Raw genomic sequence first — 20,613 nt, 5'->3', positions numbered from 1 at the left:
GTCCAGTGGCGGAGGGCTGTTAAAATGCCAGCGCTATCCACAAGGCCTTGCTTCTCCCCGGCACATGACATCTGGCTGCAGCCTCGTGGCCGTGGGGAAGGAGAGTAAGATGCTAAAGAGAGCTGGGCTCCTCCTGAATCCCAGCCCGAGCATGAGTGAGGGGTCTCGCCTCTCTCCCTGAGCTATGATCAGTGTCAGCTACAGGATCAGTGCAGCATCCTTACATTTCTCAACCCATGTGGGGTTTGCAGTCTACCCTGGGGTTTGCAGTCTGCCCTGTCAATCCAAGTTTCCTGGCCAGTTACAGGCTCGAGTTTGATGAGGAAGGTCAAGATTTCAGGGCATGGCACTCCCACAGGAGAGAAGGCTGTTGGGGTGCTTACTGTCCTCGGCCACTCCTCCTCCCTCCGCTCCTTGCCAGGCCAAGGAAAGCTGGCACCTGCTGGACCTTCCTCCCACTTACTCCTGCCCTTCATTTGCAGGCCGGGCCTGGCTGTACCTGGCCCTCAATGAAAACTCCCTAGAGAGCTACCTGCGGCTGTTCCAGGAGAACCTGGGTCTCTTGCACAAGTACTATGTCAAGTGAGTGTCCAGATGCGGGGTCTCATGCACGCAGCTCCTGCGTGCCCCTGAACTTCATCCCAACATCTTACCCATGCACATACCACACTGTGTCCGGCCCCCAGGGGCCTAGTCCAGCTGGGCAGCCTGAAGACACACCAGTGATGGCCTGAAAGCCAGTGGAGCTTGCCTGTGATGGCTCTGGCCAGGAGTCCAGGTTCCAGCTGGGCTCCACGAGTTGTTTGGTGCCTGATCAGCCTTTGCCTAACCCTCCAGCCAGGCCTCAGACCTGACCAGAACGCTCAGCTTTTGCTGGCATTGCTGCAGCAAGTGTTCGGAGCAGCTGCCGAGAGCTGCCACAGGCCCCATATCTGAAGACACAGGCAGTAAAGTGCCTGTGGCTCCAGACCCAGGCAAGAGTGCTGGAAGGGGGTGGGCAGAGGCTGCATCCAGCTTGGGGATGGAGGGAGGAGGTCACACATCAAACTTCAACATAGCTGGCTTGTTGGGGAGGCAGGGCCATGCTGGAAACCAGGCCCAGGGCCACCATGAATGACCCTGTCTCACGCCCCGCAGGAATGCCCTGGTGTGTAGCCATGACCACCTGACCCTCTTCCTGACCTTGGTATCCGGGCTGGAGTTCATTCGGTTTGACCTGGACCTGGTGAGACGTCCCGGCTCTCACGGGGCAGAGGGGTGGGCAGGGTAGCCGAGGTCCCGTCCAGGGAGCCTGATGGGCGAGGCTGAGTTTGAACATCATCCTGTTTGTTCAGGTGAGGGAACGGCTCAGGGGCTGCCGAGGGGAATTGAGGTGACTCTCTTGGCCAGAATTCCTGGTTTGGGTGGCTCCTTCCTGTCTCTGTCCCGACTTGGAGAAAAACCACATCACCTAGAGTATTTTAGCACTTAATACTCCTTCATGTTCAGAACATGAATCTTTGAGAGTCGAGGCAGATTCATCCTTGTGCCTCCTGGGATCCTGGAAGCCTCTCAGCTTCCTGCTTCCCAGCCTCCCTCCTGGTCATGGTCAGTCATGGTCACGGTCACGCACTAGAGCCATTGCAGTGCAGCCCAGGAGCTCCAGAGGCACCTCTGCAGCCTCGTCAAGATGTAAGAAACTGCCCCCTCTTAATTGGGTCACCAGCCTAGATCCAGACTCCAACAGCACAGACCTAAAAAGTAGTAGAAACTGGGGAAAATGAGTACAGGAAGTTACGGAGGGTCAGGAGGCCCAGCAGGCACTGTCATCCCTGACCCTGAGCCCACAGCCTTATGGGCCACTACCATTCACAATCCTCCTCTCAGCAGTTTATTTCTGGATTTAGTACCGTAAGCACGTTGATTTCCAAAGAAAAACCAGCCTGGGAGAGTGTGAAGGCCGGTCCAAGGAAGGCTGTGTATTCAGGCCCCTGTGGCCTGCTGGCACCCCAACCTGCCTCTTCCTCTCTCTCCCCAGGATGCCCCTTATTTAGACCTGGCCCCCTACATGCCCGACTACTACAAGCCCCAGTACCTGCTGGACTTTGAAGACCGCCTCCCCAGCTCAGTCCACGGCTCAGACAGCCTCTCCCTCAACTCCTTCAACTCCGTCACCTCCACCACCCTGGAGTGGGATGACAGCGCCATCGCCCCGTCTAGTGAGGGTGAGTGCCAGGGCGGGAAGGGGCCGGCCTCTGTTGTGAATGGATTCTAAGCCGCGTAAGCCTGGCCGGGGGACATCTTTCTCGGCTGGTCCAGTGGTGGAAATTCAGAGTTAAACCAGGCCAGTCACTTCCCGGCTCTTCTCTTTCTCAAAGTCCCAGTGGTGGCTCAGAAACTGATTCTGGTGATCAAAAGCCACGATGAGATCTTATGAATGTTAGACCCCTTTTCAGAAGGCTGCAGACACGCACCAGGGCAGTTGTCTGCGGTCAGGAAGATCAGGAAGGCAACCTGGAAACTTCCTGACATTTCAGGGGTGAGCACTGCCCACTTTGGGGGTGGTCCTACCCTCGATTCTAGGTAGAAAAGGCTAAGCAACCCCTGGAAGGAGGGAGAACCCAATGGGTCTCAAAGTTTAGAGGCAGACTCGCCCCCATTTCCCCTGGTCCATCGATTTCTGAGTCACTCCTGTCCTTGACAGCGTGTCAGAGGCAATCACACACGTGGCAGCAAAGACCAAAAAGAACATCCTCCTGTCTGTAGTCATTTGTTGTCTTAGTCCAACGGCTGGTTGGAACAGCCTGGTTTCTTCCAAACCTTTGGCCTCTGTTGATTTGTAAAACTGGCTGTTGCCCCATGTGGGAAACCAGAGCCGTTTATGTACTGCACCCCACCTCATCTCCAGCGAAGGGGCTCCAAGCACCAATTCAGCCCCAGGGGCACCCAGAATTGCATCAGCATTGAGACCTTGACCTTCTTTGTTTCTGCCTGTGATGTGGTCCTCTCTCCCGGGGAGGGCAGTTACTTTCAGTCTGGTGTTAGCTAGATTTGTATTACTCTCATAGGAGCAGGAGATGGCAGCTCAGTCTGCTTGGATCGGGCTCAGGGAAGTCGGCAGGACAGGCCTCAAGGGAGCAGCCAGACTGCCCAGCGACAGAGGTGTCCCTTGAGCCCACCTCTTCTTAGCTGCTGGGTTTGGCGGGAAGGAGAGCAAGGGGTAGGAAAGGAGGTTAGGTGCAGGGGAGCCATGTTCTTCCGGGCTTGGAACGGATTGCCCGCAGGTCTTCCTAGGGGTCAGAGGTCACTGGGCCAGTGCCGAGCTGAGAAGCAGGTGGGCTCCTTGTAAGTTCCCCTGAGGTGGTCAGAGAAAATACGGAAAGTTGAATTTTTCCTCTCTTGTGTTCTTCCCATGCCTCCCACCCTGTTGCCCCCACCCTCCCTGTCCTGCCAAACTACCTGTGTTTCTAATCTTCAGTTTTGTCCCTCGTTTTTGTAGATTATGATTTTGGAGATGTGTTTCCAGCAGTGCCGTCTGTACCCAGCACAGACTGGGAAGGTGGGACAGAGTCCGCTGTTACCCTCTTTTCCTGTTTTGCAACCTTTCCATACCAAGCTTGCTGCATGATTCAGAATCAGCTTGTTATTTATGATAATGTCAATGATCGTAATAAAGCCAAGTCTGGTGTTCTGACAGATGGAATTCTGCAGTAGAACTTGACCTTGAGGCTTAGGCCAACCCTTTCTCCCAGTGCAAGATTCTTCCCTTTATGCCGTGGCCTTGAGTCGCTGAGCGCATTTTGGGGACACACGGATCACCCGTCCCGATTGCAGTGCCAGTCATGCACCAGACGTGTACGGGGACTACCAGCTGTGGGGCCCTCGTGGGGAGATTGTTCAGGAAAACACTGCCTTTGAACATGGGGGTTGCGAGCTCCTTTAGGTCAGACGCGCTTCTGTGTTACAGACATCAGGAGGCAGTGCAGACAGCTTGATCCACTTCTTAACGGCTTCCTCGTGGGTGTTTTTGGAGGAGATTGAGGTCTGAATGAGGGAAATTGCCCTAGCACGGCTGAAACATCCTCTTTGAATTTTTAAGGTCAACTAAAGTGAAATCTGTCAGGCACTTCCCTGTTGGCCCACTGGTTGAGACTTTGAGCTGCCAATGCAGGGGGTGTGGGCTTGATCCCTGGTCAGGGAACTAAGATCCCAAATTTCACGCAGCGTGGCCATAAAGATTAAAAAAAAAAAAAAAAGAAATCTGTTCATCTTTCCACCCTGTCCACTAGGTGGCAGCAATGCTTGGGCCTTTTTCTACTGGTGACGCCACTTCTGGGCTTGAGAACAGCCCTGAAGCTATTCTTGGGATTCCCATGACTATTCCAAGCAGAGGACGTATTTCTGAGAAGGTTAATCCTTCCTCCTTAAAGCTGAGGCCAAAACCAGACCCCCTGTTAATAAACAGCCCTGCCCTGAGGGCCACTTCTGCCCAGGATGGGTGCAGGGTCGGCCTCCGGAGGAGGTGGTGCCGGCTGGTCACCCTGAGCCAAGGGACGGCGGTTCTGCTCAGAGCTGGCCCCTGTGTTACAGCTGTCATCTGAGTCATGGATGATGGAGGCTCTTTTCCCAAGTAATGTGAGTGTGCAGTAGCTTTGGTTTGAGGAAAATAAGATATAGCTTTGAGAAAAATAAATTTATGTTATCTGGCCAAGAGAGTAGCATTAAGGAGTCCCCCATTTTAAGTTGAGATTAGCTTGAAATCCAGAATTCCATCATAACATCATTTATCCTTTCTGCCTCTCTTCTTGCAGCTCACATGCTGGGCATTGATCCCCACCCCCCCAGGTCTAACAACTAACCCACTCCTGACCCAGCTACTTTCCTGTGGCAGTCACTCGACAAGCAGGGCCTGACCCTCTGCAGCCCTCCAGAGCTCCTGTGGCCTGAGAACTAACAGCCCAGTCGCACTGCTTGCTCGGGCTGGGCTGGGCTCTGGGGTGGGGTGAGGTTGTCCCAGCAGTGACCACCCACTTTCCTGGTTCCTGGAGCGCTGACGATGCCCTGAGCCGGTTTGGCAGCTCCCCTGAGGTGGCTCTGTCTTCTCACACCTGGAGAAGAGCAGGATTTGGAGGCAGCTCCGGGCCCTGGGGTGGGGACTGGGGAGGCCTTTCCAAGAGCCCTGGCTTATGTACAGAACTGGTGGGTATCCCAGCCGGGACCCCACCACGCCCAATGATCTGCTTGCTCCACTCCTGGGACCCCTCCCCTGGACAGCTGCACCTCTCGGGGTCGAACAGGAACACGTGGACTTAGCAAGAGCCTCCTCTCAGACTGAAGGGCAGGCTTTTCTGCATCTGAGAAACAAGTTCTGGGGGTCCCTGGAGATTTGAAGAAAGGCTCCTATTTCACTCGTGTTTCTCTAGCAGAGCTGGCAGCTGCTCTTTGCCCCCTCCTTTGGCCTTATATTAAAAGACAGTGTACTTTTGATGCCATGCTGCGTCAGCAGACAGCTACCCCGTGGCTTCCCAGATTGGGCCCTTCCAGATGAGGCTGAGGGTGGGAAGCCTGTGCACCACGTCTCCTCTGGCAGATAAGGGCCAGCAAGATGTGCGCAGGCTGGCAAGTGGGGCATGAACATCCTGTGTCCTTTGCCATCAACCATCACCCGAGCTATCCTGCCAGCCTGGGCGGCCTTCCATCTGCCACTGGATAAACACCCCCTATGCTTCCATGCTGACACTCCCTCCTCTCAGTGTCCCGTTCCAGGGACCTGGGATGGACAGTTGAGGGTGGGAGGGCTGAGAGGGGGTGGGAGGGGGTAAGAGACCAGCTCCTCTCCAGAGGGCCTGTCTCCCTGGGGGAGAGTGCCCAGGGAGGGCCAGTAGGCAGGCTGAGGTTTGAATGAAATGAAGTTCTCAGCACCTGACTCTCAGGGGAGAAGGGCCCACGAGGCATCTCTGTGGGGGCAGCGACTCTGCACATCTTTCTCCCCACTCTGCCCTCTTCACTGTGCTCTAGGTCCTTCTTCCTGCCCTTCTCCCAGCTCTTCAGCCTTAGACTCCTTGTCCTGGCCTCTCAGCGTCTGCAGCCCTCATTTTCTCGGATCCTGGTTCTCTTCTCTCCTCCTCTGTCCCTCTGTATCTGCCACCGTGGGGGTCCCTTCAGAGGACTTTGGGTATCTCAGTCCTGTCAAGGGCGTGTTGCGCTAATGGAGGCTCATGTTAGCCTGCGAGGCGTGCGGCCCATCTTCTGAGCCATCAAGGTCACCACCCCCGTAGGGCTTAAACCTGGAGCCTGCTTAACCTTGAGGCTCTTGACTCAAACTCGGCCAAATTGTTGAGATCTGTGAGAGGGGGGAACCCAGAGGGGGTGGCGATGGCGTTCCTCCAAGTTGCTCTTGAAGCACAAATCCCACGTCCTGCTGGCAGGAGGCTTCCACTCCTGAAACGGGGCCACCCCGGTCAGAATGCTCTGGGAAGAACTCGCCTGCCTCCCTCCCGAGATAAGGCATGCTTTGGGGGCCTGGGGTCCCCAGCTGGTGTCTGAAGGGCTGTCTCGTGTTTCCTGTTCTCCCAGACGGAGACCTCACAGACACTGTCAGCGGCCCCCGCTCCACCACCTCAGACCCAACCAGCAGCAAGGCTTCCACCAAGAGTCCCACCCAGCGCCACAACCCCTTCAATGAGGACCAGGCCGAGACTGTGTCCTCCTCCGACACCACCCCTGTGCACACAAGCTCTCAGGAGAAGGGGGAGTCTCACACTCCAGACCTACCGGACACCTGCACAGAGCTCGAGGTCATCAGGTCAGCGGGGAGGGGGCCCGAGAAGCTGGGTGAACGTCCTGGTGTCCCTCCTGTCTGCTCCTAGCATCACTTTTTAGTCCACACAGACTAGGACCCACCCCCTTTCACCCCGAGGACATTTGGCCCTCTTCCTGGAGACCAGGTACCCCTCCCTGTTCAGTAGTTCTTTGATCAAAGGAAAAAGAGGGCCCGAGCCTAGAAGATGGGTGGCACAGGCAACAACACAGACGGCTTCAGGGGCCAGGCCCAGGCTGCCGGGGGCATTTGTCCAGTCCATCCAGAAAGCACCTTCAGCCTGGACTTCTTTCCAAGGGAGTTCTTGGACATCAATGCACAAGTTCTGAAATCTGTACCAATTCTAGTTGAGCATGGCTCACTGAAAGAAGAGCATCTTCATCACATTGACGGGGATGTAGAAGGAAGGAGGAGGTGGATGACAAGGTTGGAAACTCTTGGCCAAGAGCCTCCTCGGCTCTCTGACCTCCTCCGGCTCCTGCTCTTGAGTCCCTCCACCTGAATAAGAGGGTTCCCGGCCCAAGGTGGGGGGAGTTGCTCCCCAGTGATTGGAGCCAGGAGTCCCACTTCCAAAGGCTGGTTCAAATCCAGAGCAGCTAGAGAGGTTCAGACCTAGAGTTGCTTAGCCAGGTCCATTCCAGCCAACTCGGAGCCAGGAATTTGAGCTCAAAAGAATTTGAGTCTTTTGAATTATCCATTTCAATACCTAATGTAAAGTGAGGTCAGCTCAGGGTCAGCCCACCTCCTGCGGGGAGTCTGAGTAGAGGGGTCACTGGTCTGACCAGCCATGGTCTGTTTCCATTCCTGAGAGCACTTTACCCTAGTGTGCCACCAGCTAGAACTCACAGGACCCACTCAGGGGTTCCCCTGTGCCTTCCTCATGCTGGCCCTGCCTCTGCCAGCAGCGGGAGGTACTCGGCGCCTGAGCCGCGGTTGGCCCCTGGCCCAGGGTCCCATGCCTAGTGCTGCCTGGGACTCCTGAAGCTCTGATTCTCTGAGCTCCTTGCGCAGGTTCACCTGTTCTGACCCAGCCCACCTTGTTGCCCTCGGTACCGGTTACCCAGCTTTAAACCTCTCCCAATCACTACCATCCAGGGTCACCAAGAAGAAGAAAACAGGCAAGAAGAAGAAGCCCAGATCAGATGAGGAAGCAAGTCCACTCCACCCAGCCTCCACCCAGCACACGTGTGCCCGGCAGGGCAATGGCGACCCCGTGGTCAGCAGCCCAGGCCCTGGCCAGGGCTCCCCAGACACCACCCTGGCCTCCCCGCCACAGGAGGGACAGGGGCCTGGCAGCACAGTGGAGGGCAGCGAGCGCTCAGAGCCCGGCCAGGTGGGCCTGCTTATCCCCGAGATGAAGGACACCTCCATGGAGCGCGTGGGGCAGCCCCTGAGTAAGGTCATCGACCAGCTGAACGGGCAGCTGGACCCGGCCACCTGGCGCTCCCACGTCGAGCCCCCGGACCAGTCCTTTCGGACCGGCTCTCCCGGGGACGCCCCGGAGAGGCCGCCATTTTGCGACTTTAGTGAGGGGCTTCCAGCCCCAATGGACTTCTACCGCTTTACCGTCGAGAGTCCAAGTGCTGTTACATCAGGTGGCGGCCACCATGACCCTGCAGGGCCTGGCCAACCGCTGCATGTTCTTGGTAGCCCTGCGGCTGCTGGCCAAGAAGAGGCGGGGGGAAGAGGAGGACCAGGACAGACGCCTCGGCCCTTAGAGGACACCCCGGGGGAGGCACAGAAGCCAGAGGCCCAGGAACTGGACGCCCAGCTGCCCCAGGACGGTGAGGGGCTGGAGCCAGAGCCTGGGACCCAGGAGGCTCTTTGCAGACTCAAGGGAGACCAGCCCAGCCCCTGTCTGAGCAGCGCCGAGGACTCTGGGGTGGAGGAGGGCCAGGGGAGCCCTTCTGAGATGACCCACTCGGCAGAGTTCAGGTGAGCCAGGCTGTCTGTGCCACATGTGTGAGCCATGGCTCTCCTTGATCAGGGCACGCTGGGCATCTGCCCTCCAAGTAGGCCAAGCACAGCTCCTGGAAGACCTAGCCTGGGCTGGGAGGTAGGAAGGGGTGTGGCCCTCTGGTGTCGCCTCACCTCCGTGCGCGCATCATCTCCGTGCTCCCTTCGTCTCCGTGCGCCTGTGTGGGCCCTGCTCTAGCTGACGCCTCATCCTCCCAACACTTGTCCCCCTCACAGAGTAGACAACAATCACCTGCTCCTGCTGATGATCCATGTGTTTCGAGAAAATGAAGAGCAGCTCTTCAGAGTAAGTCCTGGGATCTCAAGAATGAGCAAGAGCCACACAGGGAGGGCACGGCTGGATGGGCCCTGCGCCTGCTCAGAAGGGGGCGCGGGCTGTCCAGGGCGGGGTGTGCACCTCGGGGTCTGACCTCTCTGCTCCGGCCCCTCAGATGATCCGGATGAGCACCGGGCACATGGAGGGCAACCTGCAGCTGCTGTACGTGCTGCTCACAGACTGCTATGTCTACCTGCTCCGGAAAGGTGCCTGCCGCCCCGGGCTGGGCCAGGGCACGTGGAGGATGAGACTGACTGCTTCCTCATTCCCTGCACCTGCCACCCCCCACCAAAAGCCTCTTGCCTCCCACCCCTCTACCCCCACCCCGCTGGCCCCGAGTATCTCTCCGCTGCACGTGGGAAGGGGCTGTCAGTATCCCAGGACGTGAGCCTGGGGGCCCCTCCATGAGTACCCCATGTCATTCTCCTACCCCATCATTTCAGATAGCAGGGCGAGGGCGGGTCCTCACTGAGAAAAGATCTTGGGAAATGGGGCACGGGGAGGGCAGAGAGGCCCCCAGGGGTAACGAGCACTGGGGTCTCCTCTCTCAGGGGCCACAGAGAAGCCATACTTGGTGGAAGAGGCTGTTTCTTACAATGAGCTCGACTACGTGTCGGTGAGTTCGGGCTCCGCGGCTGGTGTGTGCTGTCTGTAGGGCTCCGCAGGCCACCCAGCCTCAGAGCTGCAGAGCAAGGCCGGCCCCTGGCCTCAGTCCCGGGGGGGTGCCAGCTCTCATCTACCCCCCGGATGCCAAGGATAAGAACCAAGCCCATGGGTCCCTCTTCCTTCTCTGTACATCCGAGCATCCCTGCCCACTGCTTGGTGACCCCAGTCTGTGCTTCTTCCCTCCCCAGCCCGCCCTCTGTCTGGCCATGGCTGCCCCTGTGGCAGCCGCGGCCAAGCTCCGTGTGCATGTGGGGTGTGGTTTCCGGCAGGTGGGCCTCGACCAACAGACGGTGAAGCTGGTGTGCACCAACCGCAGGAAGCAGTTTCTGCTGGACACAGCGGACGTGGCCCTGGCAGAGTGAGTGACACGCCCCTTCTGCCGGCCAGGAGACAGAGCATGCACTACTGGCCTGGCCACACCCCTGGGGGTGGAGGGTGGGAAGTGGGCTATGAAGAAGTAGAAAACAGAGACGTGTTTCGTTTGGAGCCTGCGGTCCGGGCAGAGAAGCAGGGGGGTGACAGACACACTGACCGACTGGTGACCTCAGACCCTCAGTGGCCCCCACAGAGGAAAAGAGGGCTGTCAGAATCACCCCCACAGGACAGAAAGCACAGCCCCTGCTTTGGGGCCACGGGGCCACTCCTGCCCCACGTGCTTCCGTGGGAAAACTGTCTGTCCTGAGGTCGGGTCTTCATCTGAGTCCTGCTGCATCACCTCATCCGGGCTTCCCTTGTGGTCAAGACCCAAGGTCCCTTGGCCATTGTGAAGGGTTAGGTTTCCCAGACCACCGTTTAATGACCAAGGACTCCTGCCACCTCATTGCCCCACCCGCCACCTTAGCCACCTTAGCTCTGGTTCCAGATGGGTCCCTCCCCTCAAACCCTGTGACCCCTTCAGGTCAGACATCCTCAGGACTAAGCCCTGTCCCTGTGAGAGGTGGGGGCCCCAGGCCTCTGACAGCAGACCCCACTCCCCGCACAGGTTCTTCTTGGCTTCTTTGAAGTCAGCCATGATCAAGGGCTGTCGGGAACCCCCCTACCCCAGCATCCTGACTGATGCCACCATGGAGAAGCTGGCTCTGGCCAAATTTGTGGCCCAGGAATCTAAGTGTGAGGTAAGAACCCGGGGAGGAGAGGCTGTTGTCCCCGAGATGCGAGCCCTGGTGTCAGGGTCACGAGGTGCAGACAGCGGTCTTTCATGTTTCCCTTCATCTGCCTGCAGCAGGCTCTCCCCTCCACCCCAGCCTAGCCGCCTCCCCAGCTGGGGTGTGTCCTCACCCTGCCCCCTCCCTCCCCAGGCGACTGCTGTTACTGTGCGCTTCTATGGGCTTGTGCACTGGGAGGACCCCCAGGACGAGTTCCTGGGCCCCACCCCCTGCCACTGCTCACCCCCCGAGGGCACCATCACCAAAGAAGGCATGCTGCATTACAAGGCAGGCACCTCCTACCTGGGCAAGGAGCACTGGAAGACTTGCTTCGTGGTGCTCAGGTGAGAGCTCTGGCCGGAGGTTGGGGTGGGGGACAGCACCCTCCTTCCCACGGGGATCCTAGAACTTCTCTGTGGTGTCAGCCACATAGGGCCAAGGAAGCCCAGGCCATCTCAGGTGCAGACTAGGGCTGCTGTCCCCAGGTCTGGGGGTACATGTTCCCTGCGGTACCTCTGTAGATTTTCCACCCTCCCAGCCACCCCAGCCTCCTTGGCCTCTGGGTTTCAAGCCCCAGCTTGCAAGGATCCCCAGGATGTAGGCTCTGCAGGCCCCCAGATCCCAGCCCAGACTCACCCCTGCCCCATTGTGCCCCTGCAGCAACGGGATCCTCTACCAATATCCTGACCGCACCGACGTGACGCCCCTGCTCTCAGTGAACATGGGGTAAGTGTCCTGGGCAATGGGGTTGCTGGGCAGGTATTGGGGCCTGTGTGGCTGCTGAAGGTCAAGGTTTAGCTGGGCCTGGGGCTCAACTCAGCCCCACCCCCACTCAGTGCCCTGGGGTCTGCTGAGCTCTAGGGGAACCTGGGGGAGGCAAAAGGAGCTCCCTGCCTGGAAAGGATCCAGTCTGATGGGGAGGCAGTCCTTTCCCTGGGAAGCGCCTGACCTAAGGGGGAGATGAACATACACACACCTGGAGGGACCATCAGGCCCACGAGGGGCAACATGTGCTGATTCGGAGAGGGTGGGGCTGAGAGCTGATTCTCCACCCCTCACCTGGCCCTGTTCAGTATGCGGAAGGACTTTGGTAATCCTGGAGATTAAAGGCGCTACACAGAAAAGAGTTGGGGCAGGGCTGCCCAGCTGTGGGGTCTGGACCACCCTCTGGTGTCCTCCAGCCCCAGACTCTGGGGCAGCCCCAGGTCTTCAGGCCTCGACCAGCCCCAGGAGCTCCCCTGTGCCACCTCTGCCTCCTCGACCCGTCTCACCCTCCTCCTCTGGCCCAGGGGGGAGCAGTGCGGTGGCTGTCGGAGATCCAACACCACGGATCGGCCCCACGCCTTCCAGGTCATCCTCGCCGACCGGCCCTGCCTTGAGCTGAGCGCCGACAGCGAGGCTGAGATGGCCGACTGGATGCAGCACCTGTGCCAGGCCGTGTCCAAGGGGGTGAGCGCCTTCTCCCCTACCCCCAGCCCGGGCCCCTAGGGGCCCTTCCCTAAACCCAGACGCATCATAGAGCAGCCTCCGAGGACCAAGACAGGACCTCCAAGGACCAGCCCAAGAGTCCACCCTGGAGCTTAGGGCCACCCATGGCCTGACACTCCCACCATCACCGGGCCAGCCCCTGTACTCCTGAGGTGGGCGGAGTCTGCTTGACCTCTGGAGGGCTGGGCAGCGGGGCTGGCTGGCCCCTGAAGCAGGGTGTCCTGGTGCAGACCAGCCCTGGAGAGCTCCAGCTTGCCCCTCCCTCCCCCCTCATCCCCCCCAGGTCATCCCCCAGGGGGTAGCTCCCAGCCCTTGCATCCCTTGCTGCCTGGTAATCACCGATGACCGCCTCTTCACGTGCCACGAGGATTGCCAGACCAGCTTCTTCCGCTCCCTGGGTACTGCCAAGCTGGCTGACATCAGCGCTGTGTCCACTGAACCGGGCAAGGAGTACTGCCTCTTGGTGAGCCGGGTGAGGGGGCAGGCGATGGAGGCAGGCCCTGCCACAGGAGTGCTGGGTCTGCTCACCTGGGGCCCCTGCTCTGCCCAGGAGTTCTCCCAGGACAGCGCGCAGCCCCTCCCACCCTGGGTCGTCTACCTGAGCTGCACACCTGAACTGGACCGATTCCTATCTGCACTGAACTCGGGGTGGAAAACCATCTACCAGGTACCCAGCTGCCAGAGCCCTGCAGAAGGGAGTCCTTCCGTGGGCAAAGGAGCCCTGCACGGCACAGACCAAGGCAGGGGTCAGGGGCCCAGGGAAGCACTGAAGTAGGAGCTCCGGGAGAGACATCTGTAGGACCAAAGGGACAGGACACTAACTCCCCGGGAAGCTGAGGCTAAAGCTGAGCATCGAGCTCAGGAAACGCCATTCTTAACCTTCTCAGTCCCCATCAAAAAGCAGGAATTAAGGGCTTATAGTGGGGCTAGAGCTGTACTCAGATGGTGGGGGCATAGAGCTCAGAGCCAGGCTGAGGGGGCTTCATCAAACTCCTGGACAGATCCTGGTATGAGCACATGCTATGCTGTCCCTCAGAAGCTTTGGACCCACCTTGGGCAGAGCGCACTTCCACAGGGAGACTCCCAGGCACAGAGCCTGCCTCCTGGTGCCACCCCCAGCCCCCATCCCCAAGAGCTGGTGCACCCCTGTAAGGAGGAAGCTCAGGGAGTATCGTCCGGTAGGCTGGAGCCCTCCTTTCTCAGCAACATGGACATAGTTCCAGGGCAAGGTTACACCTGGTGCGGAGGGACCCCTTGGCTCCCTGAGAGCTCTTGGCGCAGCCCTCAGATTCCTGCCACACCCCACACAGGTGGACCTCCCCCACAAGGCCATCCAGGAAGCCTCCAAGAAGAAGTTCGAGGATGCCCTGAGCCTCATCCACAGTGCCTGGCAGCGGAGTGACAGCCTGTGCCGGGGCAGAGCCTCCCGGGACCCCTGGTGCTGAGGCTGAGCTGGCTGGTATCCTGGGCGGGTCAGGAGAGCGGGGCACGTGGACGGTACACAGTCATCGCCGTGTCACTGAGCTGCTCGGGGCCAGGCCCCCACCCGTGTTCCCGGGCAGCCAAACCACTGAGTGGGGCTTGAGACCCGGTCTCCCTCCCAGGGACCCAGAGTGGGTGCACCACACCCTGGGCTTCCTGCCTGGCAGGGGACAACTGGAAAGCGCTGGGGCAGAGGGTCCGAGCCCTATGGGCTCTGCAGATGCATGGCCTCCTCCCCGCGGCCACTGCCTCAGTCCACGAGGGGGAGTGGAAGGACTGGGAGGGCAGGAGCCCCTTCCTCCCCTGGGTCAGGGGCCCGGGCAGAGGCTTAGGCTGCCCTGGGGGCTCTGAGTGCCCGGCCATCCCTGTTCATGTTTGAACATTGACCCGGCTGGGAGGGAAGCTGGAACACCGAGGTCTAGTGCATGTCTGCTCCTCACTAACTCTATTCCCAAGCACACTGCTGCCTGCCTTCCAGACTCCACGGGTGACAGGGGTGGGGGGGCCAGGCTGGCCCTCCCTGGCTTCCAGGAGGCTCTGCATGTCCACGGCCCCTCCCTGACTCCTTCCAACCTGGCAGTGCCTGTGGGGTCCGAGACTCAGGCTGTGTCCTTCTGCCGGGAGTATGGCGGGGTGGGGAGGAGGGCTTGGAGAGGAGCAAAGCCCACCAGCCTGTGACAGCTGCTTGGCTGGAGCCAGGTCCTTCCCAAGAGGGGCCCTCTGGGGAAGAGGGTCAGGTGGCCTGGGGTTTGTTTTTTAAAATAAAATAGACATGTTATATTGCCAAGACTTGTCACTGGCCCTTTTTGACCAGGGTGGAGGTGAGGGATCTCCGACTCTTCCTCTTAGGCCCCTCGGCCCTCACTCCTCATTGATCCCACAATTGCTCTTCCGTGAGATGCTTCTGGGCCCTCCCTGGCAACCACAATGCTCTGCGGAGGAGTTCAGGCACTGGGAGCTTCTGGGCCTCACCTTTGCCCTCCCTCCTGCTTCCTGCAGTGGCTGGGTGGGTGGGGAAGCCACCAGCTCCAGTCCCAGGACTTGTCTGCACTCCCCGGGCAGGGCACTCCTCCCCTCCTCCCCAGCTGTGGGACCTGAGCACCCGCCACTCGGGATAAACCCAGGAGAACCCAAGCTGTCCCCAAGACCTCTTGTTGGCTACCACCCTGGGGCTGGCCAGCAGGTGCCCAGCCTGCCCGGTCTGGGAGGAGCTCCTCAGCCCTTAAGCCCCTCAGCACTGTGGCCTCCAGGGCTTCAGGAGGAAAAGGGTGGACACGTGGAAGAGGCAGGTTGTGGAGGCCATGAATGCGGAGTTCTGGGCAGCGTGGCCCTGCCTCTGGTTGTGATTGGAACTTGGTGATGCGGGGTGGCCCCGGCAGGAGAAAGGTCCCCTGGAGCAGAGGTTGAGATGGGCACGGTGGTGCTGGCTCCCCCTAGGCAGCCTGGCACTTGGCAGTAGTGCCCAGAGACGGGAGGCTCCAGCTCACCAGACACCAGGGGCCATCTCCACGCCTGGGCCTCTGCTCCAGAGAACCACAGCCCAGGAGCGGCCCCACCAGGAAGAGGGGAAGGACTAGGAGGGCAAGTCCTGGCCAGGCGAGCAACCAAAGCCACAAAGTCACTCGGTGAGACACAGCGGCTCTTATTTTTCCATCTCCTACTCACCCAGGGTGATTGGGTGAAGTATTGTGCTCGGAGTTCTTTACACATCTATAATTCTTCAAGGAACTTCTGCAGTGGGTGTCCATACCCCGACCTTAAAAATGGAGAGACTGAAGCTCAAAGAAAGGAAGTACTTGCTTGGGTCACATGTAACAGTGGAGCCTGGGATTTCAGACCAGTTTCACAGGCCTCTGGAGCCCTCTGCTGTCACTTGGCAGTGGGAGCACAGGGCACGGGAGCCAGACCAGAAGACCAGGGCTGGGAAAGGGGACATCACACGGTGGCAGCGGTGGGAGGAGCAGTTGCTGAGATGTGGAGAGAAGGTCCCAAGCAGCTGCCTCTTGCCCAGGGCCCCGAGCTACAGCACTGGCCAAGCCAGAAGCAGGCACCAGCCCTTTGCCCCAGGGCCGGAGAGAAGGCTGGAGGGCCAGAGGAGCAGGAAGAGGCTTCTTGGTTGATCAGCACTCTCTGCTCGCCCACAGTCTCCCTTGGGGCCCAGGTGACCTTTCCCCCAGATCCCAGGGTCCAGGCCCTCCCCTGCAGGGAGGTGTGGGGGATGGAGGCAGCTGGGATTGGTTTGGAGCTGGCAGGGGCGGGTCCTGGGCTCCAAGGAAGGAGCAGAGCAGGTGGACTCCCGAGATAGACCAGGAGCCGCCTGCCAGCCGGCGGCTTCTCTGACCCAGACCTCTGCCCTCCAAGACATGGCCCCAGGCTCCCTCGATCCCCAGCCCTGTGGCCTTGACGGGGTGAAAACAGCCTAAGCACCGCCACTCCAGGGCCTGTGCCCACACCCCCTGGCCCCTGGCCCTCAGGCCATGGAGACAGTGCCCCCAGCTGTGGACCTGGTGCTGGGTGCTTCAGCCTGTTGCCTGGCCTGTGTCTTCACCAACCCCCTGGAGGTAGTGAAGACGCGGCTGCAGCTTCAGGGGGAGCTGCAGAAACGGGGCACCTACCCTCGGCTCTACCGGGGCTTTGTGGCCTCCGTCGTCGCGGTGGTTCGTGCAGATGGGCTGTGCGGGCTGCAGAAGGGGCTGGCTGCCGGCCTCCTCTACCAGGGCCTCATGAACGGCGTCCGCTTCTACTGCTACAGCCTGGCGTGCCAGGCCGGCCTCAGCCAGCAGCCGGGAGGCACGGTGGTCGCGGGAGCTGTGGCGGGGGCATTGGGAGCCTTTGTGGGGAGCCCTGCTTACCTGGTGAGTGCACTGTCTCCATCCGCCCCCTACCCTGTGACCCAGCTTGCATGGGGGTGGCAGCCTCCTGGGCTGGCCTCTAAGGAACAGGTGGGGTGGGGCAGGCTGGGTGGGGCAGCTCCCCAGAACATCCCCACCCAGGCTGCCTGGAATCTGCCCTTTGGTCCAGAGCACCAGGGCTTGGCCCTGATCCTCACTCCCCTGGGGGCCCCACCCCACCAGTCCTGAGCCAGGGGAGGGGGCGGAGAGTGACAGAGGTCCCTTGTCTTCCTATGCAAGAATGAAGCCTCCCTCTGGTGAGGGCCCCCTGTCTGAGCCTGGATGCTGTCATTGCTCTTGGTTCTCAGAACAGCTTTCTAAGGGTGAGCAGAAAGGTCGCGAGAAGGTGAAGGAGCTTGTCCCAGGTCACACCTGATGGAGACGCAGGCTGCCTCCAGAGCCTCACCCTCAGCCCTATTCCACACATCGGGAGGTGGCAGGTGCGGGCTCAGGGAGGTCTGGGTGTCAGGGCCCAGCGAGGCATGCCCTCGACACACACAGCTCCTCCAGGCTCTCCCAAGTTACCATCCCCAGGCCCTGTGTCACCTCTGCCCTCACAGGTCAAAACGCAGCTGCAGGCTCAGACGGTGGCCGCAATGGCCGTGGGGCACCAACACCATCACGAGGTAGGGACTGTCTCTCCTCAGAGCTCCCTGAGCTGGGTGGGCTGAGTGGGCTTGGCGGGCTCCTGGACAGGCAGGGGCTGCCCAGTGACCCCATGCCCTCTCCCCACAGAGCCTCTTGGGCGCCTTGGAGACCATCTGGCGGCAGCAGGGCCTGGCAGGGCTGTGGCGGGGCGTGGGTGGGGCCGTGCCCCGGGTCATGGTCGGCTCGGCCGCTCAGCTGGCCACCTTTGCCTCTGCCAAGGCCTGGGTGCAGGAGCGACAGGTGAGGCTCTGGGGACACCTGTGTCCGCCTCCACACACAGGAGTAGGAAGGGCTCCTGCCTTCCTTCTGTCTGTCTGTCCAGGTCTGCATCACACCCGCCCGTCTCTACCTGGACCCTACATAGGGAAGCCGAGGTCATGGTGACAGACGGGGCACCTTAATAAAGCTGAGGGCCCTGGCTCTGCCCTCAGGCCATGACCCTGGCTTTTGGGTCCAGCAAGAGTGGGGAGTCGGCAGTGAACCCTGAAGCTCAGGGGGGATGGGGTGGGGAGGGGAGTGGCTGGAGGGGCCTCCTCTGCCCCCCAGGTCTTCTAGCCCCCAGGTGCTGAGATGGTGGGGTGATACCACGTGGGTGGGTGGAGGGCAGCTACAGGGGTCAGCAACCTGTATGTCCCCACAGTGGCTCCCGGAGGACAGCTGGCTGGTGGCCCTGGCCGGGGGCATGATCAGCAGCATAGCTGTGGTTGCTGTCATGACCCCCTTCGACGTGGTCAGCACGCGGCTGTATAATCAGCCAGTGGACGGGGCAGGCAGGGTAAGCAGGGGACAGAGTGGGGAGGGCTGGGTGCTGGCGAGCACCCCTCAACACACACACCCAGGGCCAGGGACATGTGGACATGTGACCTACACGCACACACATTAATTCGGCTTGTTTGCTGAACACCCATGTCCCAAGCATGTGCTAAGCATTTTCACGTCCACATTTTAATTCTCTCCTCACAACCACCTTCATTTTCCTGATGAGGAAACTGGGGCTCAGAGACATCAAGTGACTTGCCTAAGGTCACACAGCTTGTAAGTGGAGGAACCTGAACTGGAATCCAGGCCTGACCCCACAGTCTCACTGACACACACAAGTCCTCATATACACTGGTACAGGATGTGTCCAGCACAAAGGTGCCCTCCACAGGCTGCATTAGGGATGAAATCCACCTGCATGCCAGGAGCCACACTGAGCACCTGTCCTGGGGCAGGGGCTGCCTGGAGGAAGCAGCCCCTTTTGAACTTTCACACCCCAAAGGGACACCTTTATGTGATTCGCGGAGCTTGGGGGCAGTGCCTTTTCCTGAAGTACCACAAAGGCCTCACACAGACACATGCCATTGTGCCAGCCAGGGCCCCACAATGCCTGCAGTGATGTCTGCCCTGTGTCTGTCCCCAGGGCAAGCTATATGGCGGCCTCACCGACTGCCTGGTGAAGATCTGGCGGCAGGAGGGCCCCCTGGCGCTCTACAAGGGTCTGGGCCCCGTCTACCTGCGCCTGGGCCCCCACACCATCCTAAGCATGCTCTTCTGGGATGAACTCCGGAAACTGGCCGGGCGGGGCCAGCACCAGGGCAGCTAGGTGGTGTCCTTCACCCCAGCACAGCCAGCCACTTGGCAGGTCGCGATGGCCTGCTGCAGCTGGGAATGGCTGTTCCATAGCCAGCCCAGGCCCAGGCCTTGCCCCAGGACCAGGGAGAGAGTGGTCAGACAGCTGTGGTCAACCCAGCCCCTGGGCCCACCTAGGGCCAGCGGACCCACCTGGAATCACCACCTACTCCATTCTCCAGAAAGTGTTCATCCTTCTCTGTCCCAGGTTACCTTATCCCAGAGCCTTACTCGTCACAATAACCACTCCAAGGTGTGAACAGTGCTGTGAGCTGGGTCACATACAATATCAACTTGCTTACACAGTGAAAGTGAAGTCCCTCAGTCGTGTCCGACTCTTTGCGACCCCATAGACTGTAGCCTATCAGGCTCCTCTGTCCATGGGATTTTCCAGGCACTAGTACTGGAGTGGATTGCCATTTCCTTCTCCAGGGGATTTTCCCAACCCAGGGCTCGAACCCGGGTCTCCCACATTATAGACAGACGCTTTACCGTCTAAGCCACCAGGGAAGTCCTGGGAGGTAGTAAAATTCTGTAACCGATGAGGAAGTGGAGGCTCAGAAAGGTGAAGTGCTTTGACGAAAAGCCACGTAGCTTTGAAGGGTCAGAGCTGGAACTGGAACTCACCTCTGCCCACCCCCAACCTGTGTGCCCTTGGCGAGAGCCAGGACCATGGGGGCTGGAGTGCCCCTGAGGGATCACTGCACACGTGGGGAGGTCCTGGGGAGCACCGTGAGGCATTGGGGCCATCATCTGTGTTAGTCTGCCAAGGCCACCATTACAGAGCTCCTCAGACTAGGCAGCTTAAAGAACAAAATGTTCTTTTCTCACAGTTCTGGAGACTACATGTCCAGGGCTCAGCAGGTTTGGTTTCCTCTGAGGCCTCCCTTCTTGGCATGTAGACACCTGTCTTCTCCCAGGGTCCCCACACCGTCTTCCCTCTTTGTGTCTGGGTCCTAATCCCCTCTTAAAAGAACACCAGTTATATTGGATTAGGCCTCACGCTAATGACCTCACGTTAACTTAATTACTTCCTTAAAGGCCCCATCTCCAAATACAGTCACCTTCTGAGGTTAGAACTTCCCTACATGAATCTGGGGTGGGGGAGGGGACACAACACAGCCCCTCAACTAAGGGCTTTTACTGAGGGTCTCCTAGACGCCCAGAACTGTGGGCATTTGCACAGATTCTCATGACAATTCTGAAAGGTCGCTCTTGATGTGCCCATTATTCAGATGAGCAGACTGAGATCCCAGGAAAGGAAGCGACTTCCCCAAGGTAGTAGAGCTGGGTATCCTCATCCCAGACCCTTTCCTTTGTCCAAGCTGCAGCCACACTCCCCCCATGGGCGTGTCCCTAAGGCACTGACCTTCGTGCTACAGAAGTGGGCGCTGAGTGCCTGAAGAGGCAGGACTGGCTGCGGTCAAGTGGCTTGAACTGCCTTCCCCGAACACCCCATGTCTGCAAAGAGCTGCTCCCAAGGCGCAGCCCTACTGCACACTCCAAACCAATAAAGTTTTTCTATTTTGTCTACTTCAACGACTCCGCACTGCTGGCAGCCTCATTCTCTGGATTCCCGAACCCCAACCC

At 59.5% G+C, this 20,613-nt stretch overlaps 2 protein-coding genes across 6 annotated transcripts in view; both read left to right on the top strand.

Moving 5' to 3' along the window:
• Nucleotides 1-14,660, top strand: part of PLEKHM2 (pleckstrin homology and RUN domain containing M2) — a 40,085-nt gene extending 25,425 nt beyond the window's left edge. For 2 of the 4 annotated variants that reach the window (XM_027565312.1, XM_027565315.1), the window contains 17 exons: nt 483-582; nt 1,138-1,225; nt 2,018-2,204; nt 3,479-3,538; nt 6,556-6,784; nt 7,895-8,734; nt 8,993-9,062; nt 9,208-9,298; nt 9,644-9,708; nt 10,028-10,116; nt 10,741-10,873; nt 11,057-11,247; nt 11,564-11,629; nt 12,193-12,352; nt 12,675-12,854; nt 12,942-13,058; nt 13,702-14,660. In XM_027565312.1, the coding sequence (XP_027421113.1) occupies nt 483-582; nt 1,138-1,225; nt 2,018-2,204; nt 3,479-3,538; nt 6,556-6,784; nt 7,895-8,734; nt 8,993-9,062; nt 9,208-9,298; nt 9,644-9,708; nt 10,028-10,116; nt 10,741-10,873; nt 11,057-11,247; nt 11,564-11,629; nt 12,193-12,352; nt 12,675-12,854; nt 12,942-13,058; nt 13,702-13,836 (2,801 nt within the window). In that variant the 3' untranslated portion in view covers nt 13,837-14,660. Of the gene's footprint in view, nt 1-482; nt 583-1,137; nt 1,226-2,017; nt 2,205-3,478; nt 3,539-6,555; nt 6,785-7,894; nt 8,735-8,992; nt 9,063-9,207; nt 9,299-9,643; nt 9,709-9,946; nt 10,117-10,740; nt 10,874-11,056; nt 11,248-11,563; nt 11,630-12,192; nt 12,353-12,674; nt 12,855-12,941; nt 13,059-13,701 lie in introns of all 4 variants that reach the window. The other 2 variants (XM_027565313.1, XM_027565314.1) reach the window with 1 other exon arrangement.
• Nucleotides 14,661-14,941: 281 nt separating this feature from the next.
• SLC25A34 (solute carrier family 25 member 34) lies at nt 14,942-20,562 on the top strand. 2 transcript variants are annotated; one of them, XM_027565316.1, is made up of 5 exons: nt 14,942-16,728; nt 17,325-17,390; nt 17,500-17,652; nt 18,053-18,187; nt 18,815-20,562. In XM_027565316.1, the coding sequence occupies exons 1-5, from the start codon at nt 16,351-16,353 to the stop codon at nt 18,995-18,997; spliced, it is 915 nt and encodes a 304-aa protein (XP_027421117.1). In that variant the 5' UTR covers nt 14,942-16,350; the 3' UTR covers nt 18,998-20,562. The 2 variants fall into 2 exon arrangements, with proteins under 2 accessions (XP_027421117.1, XP_027421118.1); XM_027565317.1 differs by lacking the exon at nt 17,500-17,652.
• The last annotated feature ends 51 nt before the right edge of the window (nt 20,563-20,613 follow it).

Source organism: Bos indicus x Bos taurus, chromosome 16, assembly GCF_003369695.1.
Source record: "Bos indicus x Bos taurus breed Angus x Brahman F1 hybrid chromosome 16, Bos_hybrid_MaternalHap_v2.0, whole genome shotgun sequence".
NCBI classification, from domain to species: Eukaryota; Metazoa; Chordata; class Mammalia; order Artiodactyla; family Bovidae; genus Bos; species Bos indicus x Bos taurus.
This window is presented reverse-complemented; position numbering and strand designations above follow the sequence as displayed.